Source organism: Panicum virgatum, chromosome 2K, assembly GCF_016808335.1.
Source record: "Panicum virgatum strain AP13 chromosome 2K, P.virgatum_v5, whole genome shotgun sequence".
Classification (NCBI taxonomy): Eukaryota; Viridiplantae; Streptophyta; class Magnoliopsida; order Poales; family Poaceae; genus Panicum; species Panicum virgatum.
The window spans coordinates 49,852,320-49,867,492 of record NC_053137.1 but is presented as its reverse complement, the minus strand read 5'-3'; the positions used below and the strand labels follow the sequence as shown (position 1 = coordinate 49,867,492).

General features: G+C 48.6%; 3 protein-coding genes across 3 annotated transcripts; 2 read left to right on the top strand and 1 right to left on the bottom strand.

Moving 5' to 3' along the window:
- The first annotated feature begins 2,668 nt into the window (after positions 1 to 2,668).
- On the top strand, positions 2,669 to 6,564 carry LOC120682580 (probable WRKY transcription factor 2). The gene is given in 8 exon segments (XM_039964544.1): positions 2,669 to 2,957; positions 3,038 to 3,187; positions 3,872 to 4,349; positions 4,747 to 4,917; positions 5,102 to 5,457; positions 5,538 to 5,735; positions 5,835 to 6,334; positions 6,337 to 6,564. Coding segments are annotated over 6 exon segments (1,725 nt in total). The 5' UTR covers positions 2,669 to 2,957; positions 3,038 to 3,187; positions 3,872 to 3,893; the 3' UTR covers positions 6,381 to 6,564.
- A 503-nt stretch (positions 6,565 to 7,067) lies between these two features.
- On the bottom strand, positions 7,068 to 7,658 carry LOC120682571. The gene has a single exon (XM_039964535.1). It carries the CDS (start codon positions 7,656 to 7,658, stop codon positions 7,068 to 7,070), a length of 591 nt encoding a protein of 196 aa, XP_039820469.1.
- Positions 7,659 to 12,527: 4,869 nt separating this feature from the next.
- LOC120682561 (caffeoyl-CoA O-methyltransferase 3-like) lies at positions 12,528 to 14,070 on the top strand. Its single transcript, XM_039964523.1, has 5 exons — positions 12,528 to 12,858; positions 12,967 to 13,046; positions 13,174 to 13,318; positions 13,407 to 13,541; positions 13,632 to 14,070. The coding sequence occupies exons 1-5, from the start codon at positions 12,763 to 12,765 to the stop codon at positions 13,902 to 13,904; spliced, it is 729 nt and encodes a 242-aa protein (XP_039820457.1). The 5' UTR covers positions 12,528 to 12,762; the 3' UTR covers positions 13,905 to 14,070.
- The last annotated feature ends 1,103 nt before the right edge of the window (positions 14,071 to 15,173 follow it).

The window sequence follows — 15,173 nt, the reverse complement described above, 5'->3', positions numbered from 1 at the left end:
GCACGGTCAGAGACAAAAAGCTCGACTGCTGGAGCAGCACGGTCGAGCTGGGGACTGGCCAACTCTGCAGGCTGCAGCGCACTTTGCTTGGAGATGGATAATTCCACGCTACAAGCTCAGAAAAGCTCTGCTTCAGGTCTCGTGCTGGAGTAGCGCCCGGTGGTAGATGACATCTGATTCTGGCTCTCATTCGAAGTTTGTTAAATGAACTTTGGGCTGTGTTAATTAGGGCGGCATGTAACATGTCTGAATCCACTAGTGCGAAGAAAAAACTATGAAGTTGTAGGTTGGTAACCTTCATTAGAATTCTTGGGAATCGACTGAGATTTTCCCAAGGAGATTGCTCCATGGCTTAGTTTTTACATGCTTATAGAATTTTTTTTTGAACAATTAGGCTGGAGCACTGCCGAGGCATTTAAGAAAGAAGCAGAGGTTTACAGTTTAAACAAGTAGACAATTATTACAGAAATGACTAAAAAAACTCCTCTTACACATTAGAAATAAAATTACTCCACGGCCGGCTGACCACATGCTACCCTTCTAAGTAGCACTTCCTCAAAACAATGTGAGGTTGCAAGCTTTTTGAGTTGAAGACGCACCTGTTCCTCTCCTTCCATAGGTTCCAAGTGGTATACATAAGTACAGCTGCTAATGAACGCCTTTGATTGTGACAAAGAAGACAGGCTTCGCCTCCACCACTCCTTGACATTTTCAGATGGGTCTTCTGGCATTGTTACTGAACCAGCGGTCCGGTTACTTACCAGCAGCCCATAGAATTTTCGCTGGAGCATTAGATTTCTAACCGATTAGTAAATGACTGGAACCTAGTTGGTAGGAAAGTACACGCTTATCTGCTACCATGAGAGAGTTAGGCTCGTAGAATTTTCGTTTGACTTTTTAGCCTAAGTTTAACCACTCGTCTTATTCAAAAATTTATGCAACATACCATTTCTTTTATTGTGGCTTGCTTTATTAATAAAAGTTCTTCAACAATAATTTAAATTTGACTATGTTTGCATAAGTTTTTTGAATAAAACGACTGATCAAACTTAGGGTTAAAAAAGTCATATGAATTATAATTTGAAACGGACAGAGTATTAATCTAATCTAACAAAAGATGTCTTTGTACATCATTTAGTGTTTGTCTTTCCAAAACATGACACCTACTCCCTGCTGCAAAAAAAAAGTTGCTAATTCACACCAACCATGTACTCATGCCAAGAGGCATATTTTCCATACCAAAGAGGGGGGGGGGGGGGGCATAGGCATGGACCCAAAGAGGGACTTTCCCCACCTAATTTGCTGAAACTTGTCGCGGAATCACGAGAGCTCCTTTTGCATTTGGACAAACACATATCTGAAAGGGGCCTCCACATTCCCAAACATCACTATAACTTCATAAGAGGTTATTATTCTGCAGAGATGATTGAGCTTATTCTGGGTGCCACATGTTTTCATCCAAGCCAACAAAATACAGTTCCATTTTTTTGTGCAGTCAAATTTTACAGCTTCGCGTGTGCTCGTAAATAAGTAGCATTGGGCACGCATTATTTGACATGTTTAGAAATGATGTTGAGCTCACCTTTCATTTATTCACATTACGGAGCCATCAATAGTGATGCTTCCAAAGTAATCCCAGTCAGATTTTTAAAATTATTTGCTTTTATCAGCGTACTTGATTGTTATTCTCTTTGTCCATAAGAAATCGTGTACTTTTTTTCTAAAAATACTCATACATTGATAATTACAATGATTCTTGAGATATATTGAGTCAATTCCTAATGTTTTGTTATATTTATTTTGGGCTTTGTTGGCTACCACGTCTGGCCAGTGACGACGGCCGGAGAATCTATTGAGGTGCTCGAATTATGGGCAACGACGATGGTCAAGGCGAGTACGAGCTCGCAATTGGGGATAAAAGTGAGGCAACAATGGTGGTCAAGGCGAGCTCACAGCTTGGACCAAAGTGACCCAACGGTTGTATGGCCACGAATAAATCCATGGTTCCGACTCCTATGACTACTTTGCTGAGCTCTCAAAAAAAAAGTCCTATGACTACTTTAAATGCTGTCTACTGAAGAGATTGGTGTAGATTAAGTCGAATGAGAAAAAACAAAGAAAAAAAACCTCCACTGTACAAATTATAAGTTTATAACTACCGTAAAAATGTGAACTGTTTCCAACTCCATAGTCCATCGGAAGATGAAAAGAAGAGAGAGAGAGTTGAAACTGAAGCCCTACAGTACATCAATAGAAGGCTGTAGGCAGTAGAGGACAGCATTTTGCCATTTAGGGGGTGTTCAGAAACAGGGACTTCAAAAAAGTCCTAGAGACTTTTTAGTATTTAGAAGTATTAAATAAATATTAATTATAAAACTAACTGCAGAACCCTGGGGCTAAACTGCGAGACGAATCTAATGAGGTATCGTAATCTATGATTAGCGAATAGTTACTGTAGTATCACTGTAGCAAATTATGAATTAATTAGGCTCATTAGATTCGCCTCGCGAAAAAGCACTCGGCTGTCAAAAAACATTTATAAACAGATTTTATTTAATACTATAAAATAATAAGATTCTTTTTACGTGATAGAGACTTCTGAAAAAAAAGTCCTGGAGCCAGATAAGCCCTTAGAGCCCGCGCTGGCACAAGCACAAAGAATCCTCCGAGTCTCCCTTCCCACCTCTTCCGGCCTCCTCGGTCAAACCGCCTTTCTCTCTCCTACTCTTCTCCCCCTCCCTCCCTCTCCGGCTCTCCCTCTCCCTCTCTAAAAAAAAAGTAGCGCCCGGAGAACCAGAGGCTGCAGAAAGAGGCGGAAAGAGGCAGCAAAATCTCACTTTGTTGAGAATTCTTTCCTCTGTTCTTTTAGGGTTCTTGGTTGGTGGAATGGAAGCTCGGCATCCCCATTTGTGCCCCCGAGATCTTCGTCGTTCCCCTCGTGTGTAGCCTTTAGGAAGGTTGGTGAAAGTGCGAAGAACATCGATAAAGGGAACCCACAGAGTTTGGTTCCAATTTTTAGTTCCTCGTGTTCTTGCAGGAGGAATTTCGTTTCACATGATCCGTTTCTGTTCCTGACGGCGTTGTCGCGCTCTGCTCCAGTCCGCGCACCCTGCTACTGCTTCGCTTTTTGGGGAGAGAAGAGGAAGCAAATCATTGGTCTTTGGAGACGTTGTCCAGCCCAGTTCAGGTGCCAGTTAGAATTTCATTCCTGCTTTTATTTTGTTGATTGTGCCTTTTTCCTTGTATCTATATTTATGATGAAGGCGGCTACGTTGTCATCGAATATTTGCGTGTTTCAGAGTTGTCGATGTTCGATGAGATCGTTTTGGGATCGTAAAGTTTGCGTCTTTGGATTTTATTTGTTTGTCATTTCAATTTTCTTCTCTCTAGGTCGCATCGAAATTGCATGTTGCTTCAGTTGTGGGGATTGAGTGCTTTGTTGGGGAAAGTTTGCAGCTTGGTTTCCAATTTGCTTGCTTGAGCAGTATATTGGATTCTCCATTCTGTATGACAATTTATGTTTTGGGTCAAAATTTGGTGAAAAATTGTAAAGTGTGCCGTTTGTTCTAGTTGATTTTTCAACTGTTCGACTCCCGTGTTTGACTTTTGTCATCTCTACAAACTGTTATGCTAAGTTGGTCTGTGTACTAGTAGTCTAGTACTACTCGCCATATATACTATGATTTAATTCGTTTACGTGCTCTGCCTTTGGCTTATTTCTTCTGCCATATAATCCTGACTTGTTTTCAACGTTTTTCTTTTCTGCCTATGTAAAGAGCGGAAGAAGAAAAAAAGTTTTTGCTCAATTCCACTATCAAGCAATCTGATATTGCAGCAGGACTAATGTGGTATTACATAACAATTATTTCAGTTGACATATATTACTGGCAAGCATGACCGGCACTGGCAACCATGGATCCCTCATGGAGGAATGGTTCCCGCCCCTCACACCAAGCCCAAGAACACTCATGCCAAGTTTCCTGAATGAAGAATTCAGCTCTGGTCCATTCTCTAATCTTTTCAGTGAACATGGCACTAACAAGCCTCATGATCAATGCGAAAAGAGCAGAGAACTTGTGAGTATGGGCGAGGAGGTGCCTGCTCAAGCTGTCAAAGACAGATTTCATAAGGGTTTTTCCCTGGAGCCGAATTTGTTCAGTGCTACTCAGAAATCAAACTCACATGGTGGTTTGGCGGAGCGCAGGGCTGCAAGAGCAGGTTTCAGTGTTTCAAAAATTGATACTTCTCGAGTTGGTTCATCTGCAGTTATTCGGTCACCCGTGTCAATTCCACCTGGTCTTAGTCCAACTACACTTCTTGAGTCACCTGTTTTTCTTTACAATAAGATGGTATGCAATATTTCCTTTTATTGGTTTGCCTGTGCTCTCAGGATTTATATATTAAATTATTAATCTAGGTTGCAATAAGTCATAATTGAAGTTAACATTTAAGACTTGCATATTGCAGTTTCCAGACATGGGTTTTGTACAGTATATAAGAACATTGATTGATGTCTACTGTGTAGAACATGAACATGGTTTTGTGCAGTATACTTCTGCATGAGGCTACAACACTGATTGCTGTCTACTGTGCAAAAACATTGGTTATACTAGAAATAGATCTCTGACTAGTGTCTTAGAAGCTTGACTTCTGTTTTGATTCTATAGCTGCTAATTTTAGATCAACATGCTTGCCCTGTTATGCTTGCCTTGTGAATTTAGCTGAATTTGTTACGGTCAATTGCAGGCACAGCCTTCTCCAACTACTGGCACATTGCCATTTTTGATGGCAACGAATGATAAGTCAACAATGCCACTAGCTGCTAAGATAACTGAAGATTCTACATTTGATAATGATGTTTTTTCTTTCCAACCACACTTGGGTTCTAAACAACCAAGCTTATCTACTGCAGAAATGGTTATTTTCTTGACTTTTGATGTCTACTAGCAGCATTTCTCCTCCTTTTGCCTTGCAATATTATGGTAGTATTTGGCTTCCTTTTGTTTCCAACCTCACCACCAAAATCTCCTTTTGTTTTGTTTCTTTAAATAAAAAATACCTTTTTATTAGTTCACGCGCCTGAAAAAGCTTTGCTTTACAGGACTACGGTGTTTATCATCAAAACCAGTCCGTGTCAAGCTTTCCTGTAGTTAAGGATAACAGCAATGCAACAATTGTTAAAGCAAAGGCATCTGACTCCATTTTTGGCAATAGTCCCAATTCAACTGACCAAAAGCAAGATTATGAGACAAACCAAAATGCACAAGGCGAAGGTGTTGAGGCTAGAACAGCTGCTTGCTTCCCTGTATCAACTCATGGTGATGCGTCTCTAATGGGCTCTCAAGATGCAGTTGATGTCTCATCAACGCTGTCTAACGAGGAGGATGAGAGGGCAACACATGGCACCGTTTCTATAGAATGTGAGGGTGATGATGATGAGACTGAATCTAAAAGAAGGTTAATATTATCCACCACTTAACTACCTAAAACAGCTTGCAGGCAGTTATATTAAGCTCACTGGTGGTACTCTTTTTCAGGAAGCTGGATGCTTTAGGAACTTCTACTATTGCTACTGCTGTTGCCACCAGTACCATTGACATGGGAGCTGCAGCCTCTAGAGCTGTCCGGGAGCCTAGGGTGGTTGTTCAGACCACAAGCGAGGTCGACATCCTTGACGATGGGTATCGGTGGCGCAAGTATGGTCAGAAGGTCGTTAAAGGCAATCCAAATCCAAGGTCACACTTTCACTACCATTTCTTACACTAATGGACCGTGTATATGGTATCCTCGATCCCCTGAAATTAGTAACATCCTTTCATTTAATTTGTCTGCAGGAGCTACTACAAATGTACGCACCCTGGCTGTTCAGTGCGCAAGCATGTGGAAAGAGCATCTCATGATCTGAAATCCGTCATCACTACATATGAAGGAAAGCACAACCATGAAGTTCCGGCAGCCAGAAACAGTGGGCAAGCCGGTTCTAGTTCTGCCAACGCTCCATCTGCCTCACAAGGTAGTAGTTCTCACCGTAGGCATGAACCAGCACAAGCCAGTTTTGCTCATTTTGGTGCTAGCCCTCCTTTCGGCTCCTTTGGCCATTTGGGACCAGCAACAGGCAATTTCCGCTTCGGGATGGTTCCACCGGGCATGGCGATTCCGATGCCCTCTCTAGGATCTCTTGCTCCAACAAAGATTGTTGGAAATTCATCAGCTATGCAGGGATACCCAGGCCTCATGATGCCAGTGGAACCGAAGGCGGAGCCAGTATCGCAACCGGGCTTCCCAACAACAAATGCAGCCCCATCAGCCTACCAACAGATGATGAGCAGGCCTCCTTTTGGTCATCAGATGTAAATAATAGGAAAGAGGAAAAGGGATAGATTTGCTTCAGCTTGTATACATGATAGTGACGCTGCAACATTGCTTTGTTCTACTAGTTTTTTTCCCCATCCCTTTGCGCATTTCTTTGAAGCAAAGAATGCTGAAGATGGTGCCTTATCGTCATGTAATCGTCTATGGAAATTGGAAATCAATCAATCAAACCTTCTGGTTGTGAATGCTATCTGCCCAACTTGTGATGTCAATCCTTTTTTTTTTTGAAAGAAAGTCAGTCCTTTTTTCGATGATGGAATTGTGCGGTGCGGTCAGACTTAGTCGAAGCGCCTGAAACAGCAAAGAAAATTTGTGCACAAAACAAATCAGGTGCCGGCGTGCCGCTGGTTCTGAAGGCAGTTTTGGATCTGGCAGGCTGGTCGTCATTCTGATATCATGACTCAGGAAAGAACTTGTTCCTAGAAGTCTAGAGCTACTGAAGCCTGCCTGAAGACTGTGTTGTCTCCTTGGGGACACAAATCAGATGTGAACCTGGGGCCTCGCAAGTCGCACGGCTGCTCGCTTCAGATAACGGCGACGGCGCGCACGTGTGCAAGCGCCGCCCATTTCGAGCGCTTGCATGTGTCCAGCAGTCATGCATGCGTACACAAGAACTGAAAGCAAATGAGGAATCGATCTCCAGTTTGTTGTAATTAAACTCGATTTAAATGGCGGTGCCATGCCGTAGTTTCGGCTCAGTACGCTGGGGCCCTCGTCACGGAGCCGTCGAACACGACGACCTCGTCGCCGGCGGCCACGCCGTGCCACTCGAAGGAGCGCGCCTCGTCCATAACGCTCTGCCGGTGTATGAAGAAGTAGGCGCCGTCGACCGGCAGCGGGAACCCCCCGGTCCCGCGCGCGCGCTCCAGCTCCAGCTCCGCCCGCAGCGCCGACACCGCGGCGCGCGCGGCCACGGCCACCTCCACGCGCCCCGCGCCGCACCGCGACACCACGGTCACCCGGAGCGGCGGCGCGGCGGCGGCGGCGCCCTCCTCGTCGCCCCGCCTCCTGCTCGCCGGTCTGCTCCGCTTCGCCCGCCGCGTCTGCTGCCGCGGCGGACCGTCGAGGGCGAGGGAGACGTGGAGGACGGAGCCCTCCACGATGCCGTGCCGCTCGATGCCGCCGCCGTCGTCCGCGAGCGCGGCGCCGTTGTGGAGGAGCGACATGGCGGCGGCGGGCCAGCCCCGGCGGCTCTGGAGCTTCTCCTTGATGTCCTGCACGGTGTCGAAGAAGCCCACCTCCATCTGGAAGGGCTCCTCCCCTGAGCACACGAAGCTCACATCCATGACCAGCTGCGTTCCTATCCTAGTAGCAGCAGGCTAGGCTAGTCGTCGCAGCCAAGGAGATGGCACGGCATATATGCCATTGCCTCGATAGGGCGCAATGCACTAGGTGTGAACCATGGATCCGTCTGCTCGATTGATCTGTTGGTTACCCGCAAGAATTTCCAGTGAGCAATGGCCGATGAGCCGCCATTGGCCTTCAGATTGTAGTCGTGAATGGACTGCTCCTGCAGATGCCATGCAAAATGAGGCGAGCGTGACACTGTCCTCGCCCACCCTCACAGAATGGGCATGGCTCAGGCGGCAACAGCGCTGGTACAGCAGTATCGTACTCCAATGCAGGAAGAAGCTTCGCATGAGCAAGTTGTGACAGAACACAACTCCATTTTCAGACGGGCGTGGCCTTCTTTTTTTTTTAGTGATGAATCAGCCCTTTCTGAGCCATCCCGTTTGAAGCCCATCATATGCTATCTGGGCCTACCGAGCCCAATAAGTGCAGCCTATTTTTACTTTCCTCGATAGGTGGGTGGGTGTCGCTACGTGAAACCTATATACTTTCCACAAGATTTTTTTTATCTATCTTTTAGTGTTGGAGATTCGTGCAGATGACTTTTCCTCCGATTCGTTACCTTCATCATCCAATTCCACCGGCCTCTCGCCCACAGCCGTCGCCGCCATTGCTATTGTTCCTGCTCGATCCCGAAGCTGCCGGCGTGAGGTGCTAGCCGCGCGTCCTCGCCGAAGCTCGCGCATGCCTCCGTGCGCTGCATGCCCCCGCTGCTGCCCAGCAGCCCCTGCCGCGCGCTGCCCAGCTGCCCCCGCCGCGCTGCTACTTGGGCTGATGCCGCCGCCGCCCGCCACCCCCGGTGCCGGAGAAGAAGCATTCTCTTGAGACGTTGAGATAGTTAGTAAAAAAATGTTGAATGTAGTATTTTTTTCTAAACTATTGCAATGTGTTTTTAAAAAAATATTGAATCTGTTATTTTCAAATGCTGAACTAATTTTTCAAAAATGCTGAATTTAATTTGAGTCTAGTGGGCTTTATAGATATATAGGTTAACCATCTTTCAAAAATTATATATAGCACCCACGCACCGAGGGGTTGCGAGAGTCCCGGTCGCCGCCGCCGCCGCCGTCTGCCATGTCCTCGGCGACGTTAGCCGGAAATAATCCAGAGCGGAATATTTCTTTCATTACGCTGGAACGATTGTTCTCGATAAAATTGTTCCAAACAAATCATATAAATATATTCAAGTGTGATTTTATTTTGAAGATTTTATCGTCAAAATATAGTGGTGTAGTCGAATTTTGATTTGAATTTACGGTTTGAAAAATACAATTTTTTTCTGATGTTTCCTTATTGGGCCGCATGCCCGGTTCATTCGTCCTTTATGTGATAGCTTGATTTTTAGTCACGTATGTGACCCCTAACTACCCCCACGTTAGCAATGGCAAACAGACCTTAGCAAGGTTTCAACAGATTTTTTTAATTATTAGACTTTTCTCAATGACAAACATAATGTTGTGGTTGTTTTATTAGAAAGCACGGGTATTTCGATGGGGTTACCGGCTCATATTAACATCATTATAACTTTTACAAGTCTAAACATACAACAGTCTAGACTAGGAAAAAAACCGCTCCCACAGCATTGCACAAGAAGAAATCTAGCCAAATCGATTGAGAAAACCCCCGAACTCAACTGAGTTCATAACTTGGACAGTCACTGTGTTAGCGACCACTGCAACTACCTCCGGTAATAGGAGGGCTCAAATCAACCACAAAATTGTGTCATAGCACGTCTAATACATGATTAGTTTCACAAGGCCGCACAATTACATTTAGTCTCCCAGGTGAGTTTCTCCTTGGTGAAGCTAGGATTTCCCATCTAGCCATAGCACGATATTTCATTTCCAGATTAGACAAACATCAGTTTGAGGATATTTACAATTTACATATTTTTAAAGGGAACGTATCAGATACAAACCAACTTCTCCGTAAAAACTATGGAAACTCCAATCTGAATCATTGGATCAACATCCAAGGGATATGGGGGATTGGATAATTTTACAATATGGACTCGCCCTTGATTGGATAATCACACTTTTTGCAAATCCCCCTCCCACCTCTCTGCCCACCTCCCCTTGAATGTTGATCTGATTGTCCAGATTAAAGTTTTCATAGTTTGCACGGAAAAGTTGGTTTGCACATGATATATTTCCATCTTTAAAAGACCTAATTGGGGGGCATTTTTTCCCTAACTATTGAGCCACGTCTACATTTATTAGCAGCCGTCTGATTCCTATCCAACATCTGGTATAGTGCCAGCACAAGTTCCATCGAGAGTTTTCTATAGTGGACTGGAAGACTTGTAGGCTCCAAGAAGGTCGCGTCTTCATAAGCAAAGAGGAAAAGTTCTGACGGAGGCAAAAACTTTATGCTCAACCACACCCATCGCGCACCAACGAATCGAAGAAGACGACTCCGGGACCCAGAATATGTGGTAAGAGAAATCTTCCACCATTCTTTCATGATTTTTACCTCCCGTCCCCCTCCTCCGCTCTATACCTAGATCTTTTTTCCTGTTGCCTTTGCTGCCGGCGGCCACCCTCACACCGTCGCGCGCACCGGAGTCTCCACCCCAGGCCGCCCGCTCGCCGGCCAAGCCGCCGCACGCCAGCCCCACCTGAGGCCACGCGTGCCGGCACCGCGCTGAGCCGTCTGGTCGGGGCCTGGGGCTTGCCGTGCCAGGCACGCCCCGTTGGGGCTTGACTGAGCCGCTCTCGCCCACTCGCCACGACCAGGACGCACGGCGTCCGGCGGCGGCACCTAGCTCACTCCGCCCGCGCCGACCCCATGCCGGGGCAGGGGCTTGCCGCGCCGCTGATGCTAGGGGCTGACCCTTTCGGCCTTTCATCTTAGTATTTATCGTACAATCTATTATTTTATTATTTGGTCAACAAACGGAGTCTCCACCTTCGCTCACAAGGCCTAAAAATTCCCACATTAATCGGAGAAAAAAATAAAATTACCCACTATTGCCATTATAAAAAATAAACCTAAAATACCCCTATAGCAGTTCCTATATTACCCATCCCTACCATCAATTAATAAAAGAACAATCAATTAAGAAAAGAACAAGAGAAAAAAAAGAGTCTTCTTCCCAGTGCCTCTATAGCAGTTCCTATATTACCCACCTCTATCATCAATTAATAAAAGAACAATCAATTAATAAAAGAACAAGAGAAAAAAAGAGCGTTTTCTTCCTAGTGATGCCGAGCCCCAGATGCCGGTGGTGGGCAAAACCCTACAGCGATGATGAACTCCGCAACTGGCGAAATACGACCAGCAGGACCTGTCTAGCGCTATGATGTGCACAACGACCTCGACCCGCCGGACAGCGGCAACCCGCGGCCCAACGCTAGGCGAGTCAGGGAGCACCCGTACCCTAGACCGGCGCGGCCGCATGGGGGTCAGCGGGCGGGCGACGCAGACGGACCCGAACTGCTGGCTGACGATGCCGGAAGAGGATGCGTACATGCCAAGGCTCATGGGATATGTCAGCTTCGAGAGTTGAACTACTCCTTCTACGACATCATCAGGCGCGGCTATACGAGGACGGCATCGGCCGGCATGCTCATGCCCGTGGATATCGAGTTCAGCCTGCCGGAGCTCCGCGATGGCATCACCGCCGCCAAGAGAGCAAGGTGTACACGCCGCCGGCGTCGATGACTGGCTGCGCCGAGGAGTGGGTCTGGCACCAGGCAAAGGCCTACGTCAACGTGCAGGCACAAAGGGCATCAGGCACGCACTGGCTCGACACCCATGCCGTGATGATGGAGCCATGCTTCGTCATCGCCAGTTCGCCACCAACCAGCAGGTTAGACATATAAACTCAACTTTGACTACTGCTTCCTTTTGCTATAAATTATTTATAATATACAATTGAGATATATTTTTGTAAAATTATATTCTAAGATGAATCTTTTTAATACAATTTTAACATGTCAAACTCAACACATATAAACTTTATTTATAGTCAAAGTTTAAAACTGGAGGGAGTATTCATTTGCTAGATGACATTTAATTTCTAAAATTTCATAAGTTGTTTTCCAAACATTTATAACAACATTTAAACAATAGCAATATATAAGATCTTAGTCAAACTAGCCGCGCAAATTAATGCGCGGGTCACCTCCCTAGACTTTTCATATAGCTTGATGACACACATGAAAAGGAAGATCTCAGGCAGAGAGCCAAAAAGGTCACACACACACATAGATCAAAACTGGTTACAGAGGTACTGCAATTCTTTCATTCATTTTCATTAACAAAAAATAACTGTCCATTAATTGTCTTCTACAGTTCACAGGACCATGCGACATCTTTGTCACCCTCTTTTGGATATGTTCTACATAGATATATCAGCTACAACCTTAACTTATAAATGCTATGGTATAATGCCAAATCTAGGTGTTTTAGTGAAAGAACCATATTTTGTTGCACGTATGGAGATGGTCACAAGGCAAATCCTGATTAGTTCGGACAAATAGCTGTGATGTTCAGGAAGCCCAAAAAGTTCTGCTCTTTGGAACTAGGAAAACCAAAGATACGGCACAAGTCTATAATATTTTGGTGTATCATATATGCCAAGTCCATGAGTATTCTATATATAAATAGTGGTCCAAAGCATGTTATCATAACAAAAATAATTGTGTGCTTGCAACGAAGGGTAACTCCAAGTGCTCAACAATTAAGCTTTATCCATACAGCTTCCACATCCATCACTATATTGTACACCCCACCCTGCACATACTTCTACGGATCACAAAAATGATGAACAAAAACTAAGGGTTCCACGCCTACAGGTCGTGGCGCGGCAAGGCCGCGCCAGTTGTTCTAGTTTTCTTTGTTCCCTGGTTGGCGTTGCCTCGTACCAGTACTTTGATTCCAGCCGCTGACGCGTCACTTCCCAGTTTTCTAATGTGGCATCACATACGTAGTTAAATGGAAGTTTAGGCGAAGCATTCAAGAATTGAGAACTCCCCTTGTTGCCAGAAGCAAACGGCCTGCAGCCTGCTGGCGACAGCATCGCCGGTGAGCAAAAGCATGGCCGCCACCGGCGCCGGAGAAGGCAACAAGGCGGCCGCCGGGTCGGCCAGCCTCCACAGCAAGACCCTCCTCAAGAGCGAGCCCCTGTACCAGGTAATCAATCCATGAAGATCACCAGCACCAATCCCCCACCCCGCGACGAGACTTACGCTTCTGATCTCTCTCTCTTTCGTTCGTCCCCCACCGATCACCTCCCTCTAGTACATTCTGGAATCCACCGTGTTCCCTCGCGAGCCCGACTGCCTGCGGGAGCTCCGCCTCGCCACCGCCTCCCACCCCATGTGAGTCACGCCCTCCTCGGATTCGCCAGCTGCTCATCCCGTGCGTGCGTTGGCGTGCCTTTGGGCGCTTCTTGCATTGCACGGTAGGTGTTTGACGTTTTTCCCCGTGGGCTGAGGCGCCCTGCAGGGCTGCCATGGCGGCGTCGCCGGACGAGGTGCAGCTGTTCGGGCTCCTGCTCGAGATGCTGGGCGCCCGGAACGCCATCGAGGTTGGCGTGTTCACCGGGTACTCGCTGCTCGCCACTGCCCTGGCGCTCCCCGACGACGGCAAGGTTGGTGCCGCCGGTTCGCCCACGGTTTGCAAACATGCGCGCCCACGGCGTGAGCCTGCCGTTGATCGATCTCCGTGCTCGGTGACAGATCGTGGCCATCGACGTCACCCGCGAGAGCTACGACCGGATCGGATCGCCGGTGATCGAGAAGGCCGGCGTCGCGCACAAGATCGACTTCCACGTCGGGCTCGCGCTGCCGGTGCTGGATCAGATGGTCGCCGATGTGAGATGGATGGAAATCCCTCTTCGTCTCCCTTCGCACAGAGCGCGATCCCTGAGATGATGCCGCTGAGGTTTTGGGCTTGCATTGCAGGAGGGGAACAAGGGCGCGTTCGACTTCGCGTTCGTGGACGCGGACAAGGTGAACTTCCTCAACTACCACGAGCGGCTGCTGCAGCTGGTCCGGGTCGGGGGCCTCATCGCCTACGACAACACGCTGTGGGGCGGCTCGGTGGTCGCGACCCCCGACGAGCCGCTCGCGGCCGCCACCAGGGAGTTCAACGCGGCCATCGCCGCCGACCGCCGCGTCCGCGTCTGCCAGCTCGCCATCGCCGATGGGCTCACGCTGTGCCGCCGCGTCGCCTGATCACCAGCGTCCGCTGCCCTGCCCTCCCCGACACCGAGAAGAGCTGTGCGCCAGTGCCTGGGATGACACTGGCCTGTACTGGAAAATGGCTAATTGGCAATGGTTTGGAATAACGAACTGATCTCGTGTGAAAATAAATCGCGGATGCTCTTGCGTGCGTCGTCATGTTCAATCTGTTCGTAGGAGTATAATCTCTGTTCAGTCTGTTGGCCGCTGGTCGGGCGACGGCAGGCCGGCGACACATGCCGGCCGAGGGCTCCTGTCTGGCTTCCGGAAGATGCATAGGGACTCCATCTTCCAGCCCGCTAAGCTCACAATGCCATCTTCTTCCTTACGACACCCGCAGCCTCCTCCGCTGTCCCGGCTGTTGGCGGCAGGGCGCCGCGCCGCCCTCCATCTATCCGCCGCCGGCGCATCCCTGCCTGCCCCTACCCTCTCCGGCATGACGCCCCCGCCCGGGACTTGGCCAGCCGCCGGCAACCACTGTCCCGGCAGCTCGCGCTCCGCCGCCTCGCCCACCCACACACCACCGCCCTCCGCCAGTCGATTCGTTCCCCACACCTTCTCTTGTAAAGCCGGCGACCATTGGGCGGTGTGTGACAGAGGAGTAAGAAGAGATCGTGCAGCCCACGAAAGCCGCACGGATCTCAAACATCGGAATGTGGTGGGCGTCCCGCCTTCCGGAAGATGCATTGGATTGGCGATGCCAGCACCTCTTCTTGCCGGTGGGTGGTGGCAGTCGGGGGCTCCTATACATCTTGTGGAAGATAGTTAAGCAACTCACCTATAAAGACCATTAAGGCCCAGCTAATGGTTTATTCAACATTTTACAGAAAAAATGTTGAACTAGCAATTCAAAAATGTTGAACCTCAACATTTTTTTTCTATCATCTTCTCCGATACCGGCTGCCGGCACCGGCGGCGGCGGCGGCGCTGCGGGCGCGCGGCACGTGGAAGAGGCGGAGGCACCGCGGGCGGCCGCGGGAAAGGCGGTGGCGCTGCGGGCACACGGCGCGCGGCCGGCCGCGGGAGAGGAGGCGGCGCGCCGGCAGGCTGCAGCCGCGGCGGCGTGATGCAGGGGATGGGCTGGGGTGGAGCGATGCGGCGACCGCGCGACAGCGGAGGCGGCGGGCAAAGGTGAGGCCCGCGGCAGGGCGCACGGTGGCGGCGCGGGGCCGCGTCAGGCGGTGCGCACGGCGGCAGCGAGAACCCGCATCGGGGCGGCGGCGCTGGACACGGACAAAGCGCAAGGTGAGAGGGTGAGGGATA

Bases quoted from the DNA above. Each gene is read 5' to 3' on its own strand.
- LOC120682571 (XM_039964535.1), bottom strand. From the start codon at position 7,658: ATGGATGTGAGCTTCGTGTGCTCAGGGGAGGAGCCCTTCCAGATGGAG.
- LOC120682561 (XM_039964523.1), top strand. From the start codon at position 12,763: ATGGCCGCCACCGGCGCCGGAGAAGGCAACAAGGCGGCCGCCGGGTCG. The intron at 13,319-13,406 runs GTTGGTGCCGCC...GCTCGGTGACAG, and splicing joins CGCTCCCCGACGACGGCAAG to ATCGTGGCCATCGACGTCAC. The intron at 13,542-13,631 runs GTGAGATGGATG...CTTGCATTGCAG, and splicing joins TGGATCAGATGGTCGCCGAT to GAGGGGAACAAGGGCGCGTT.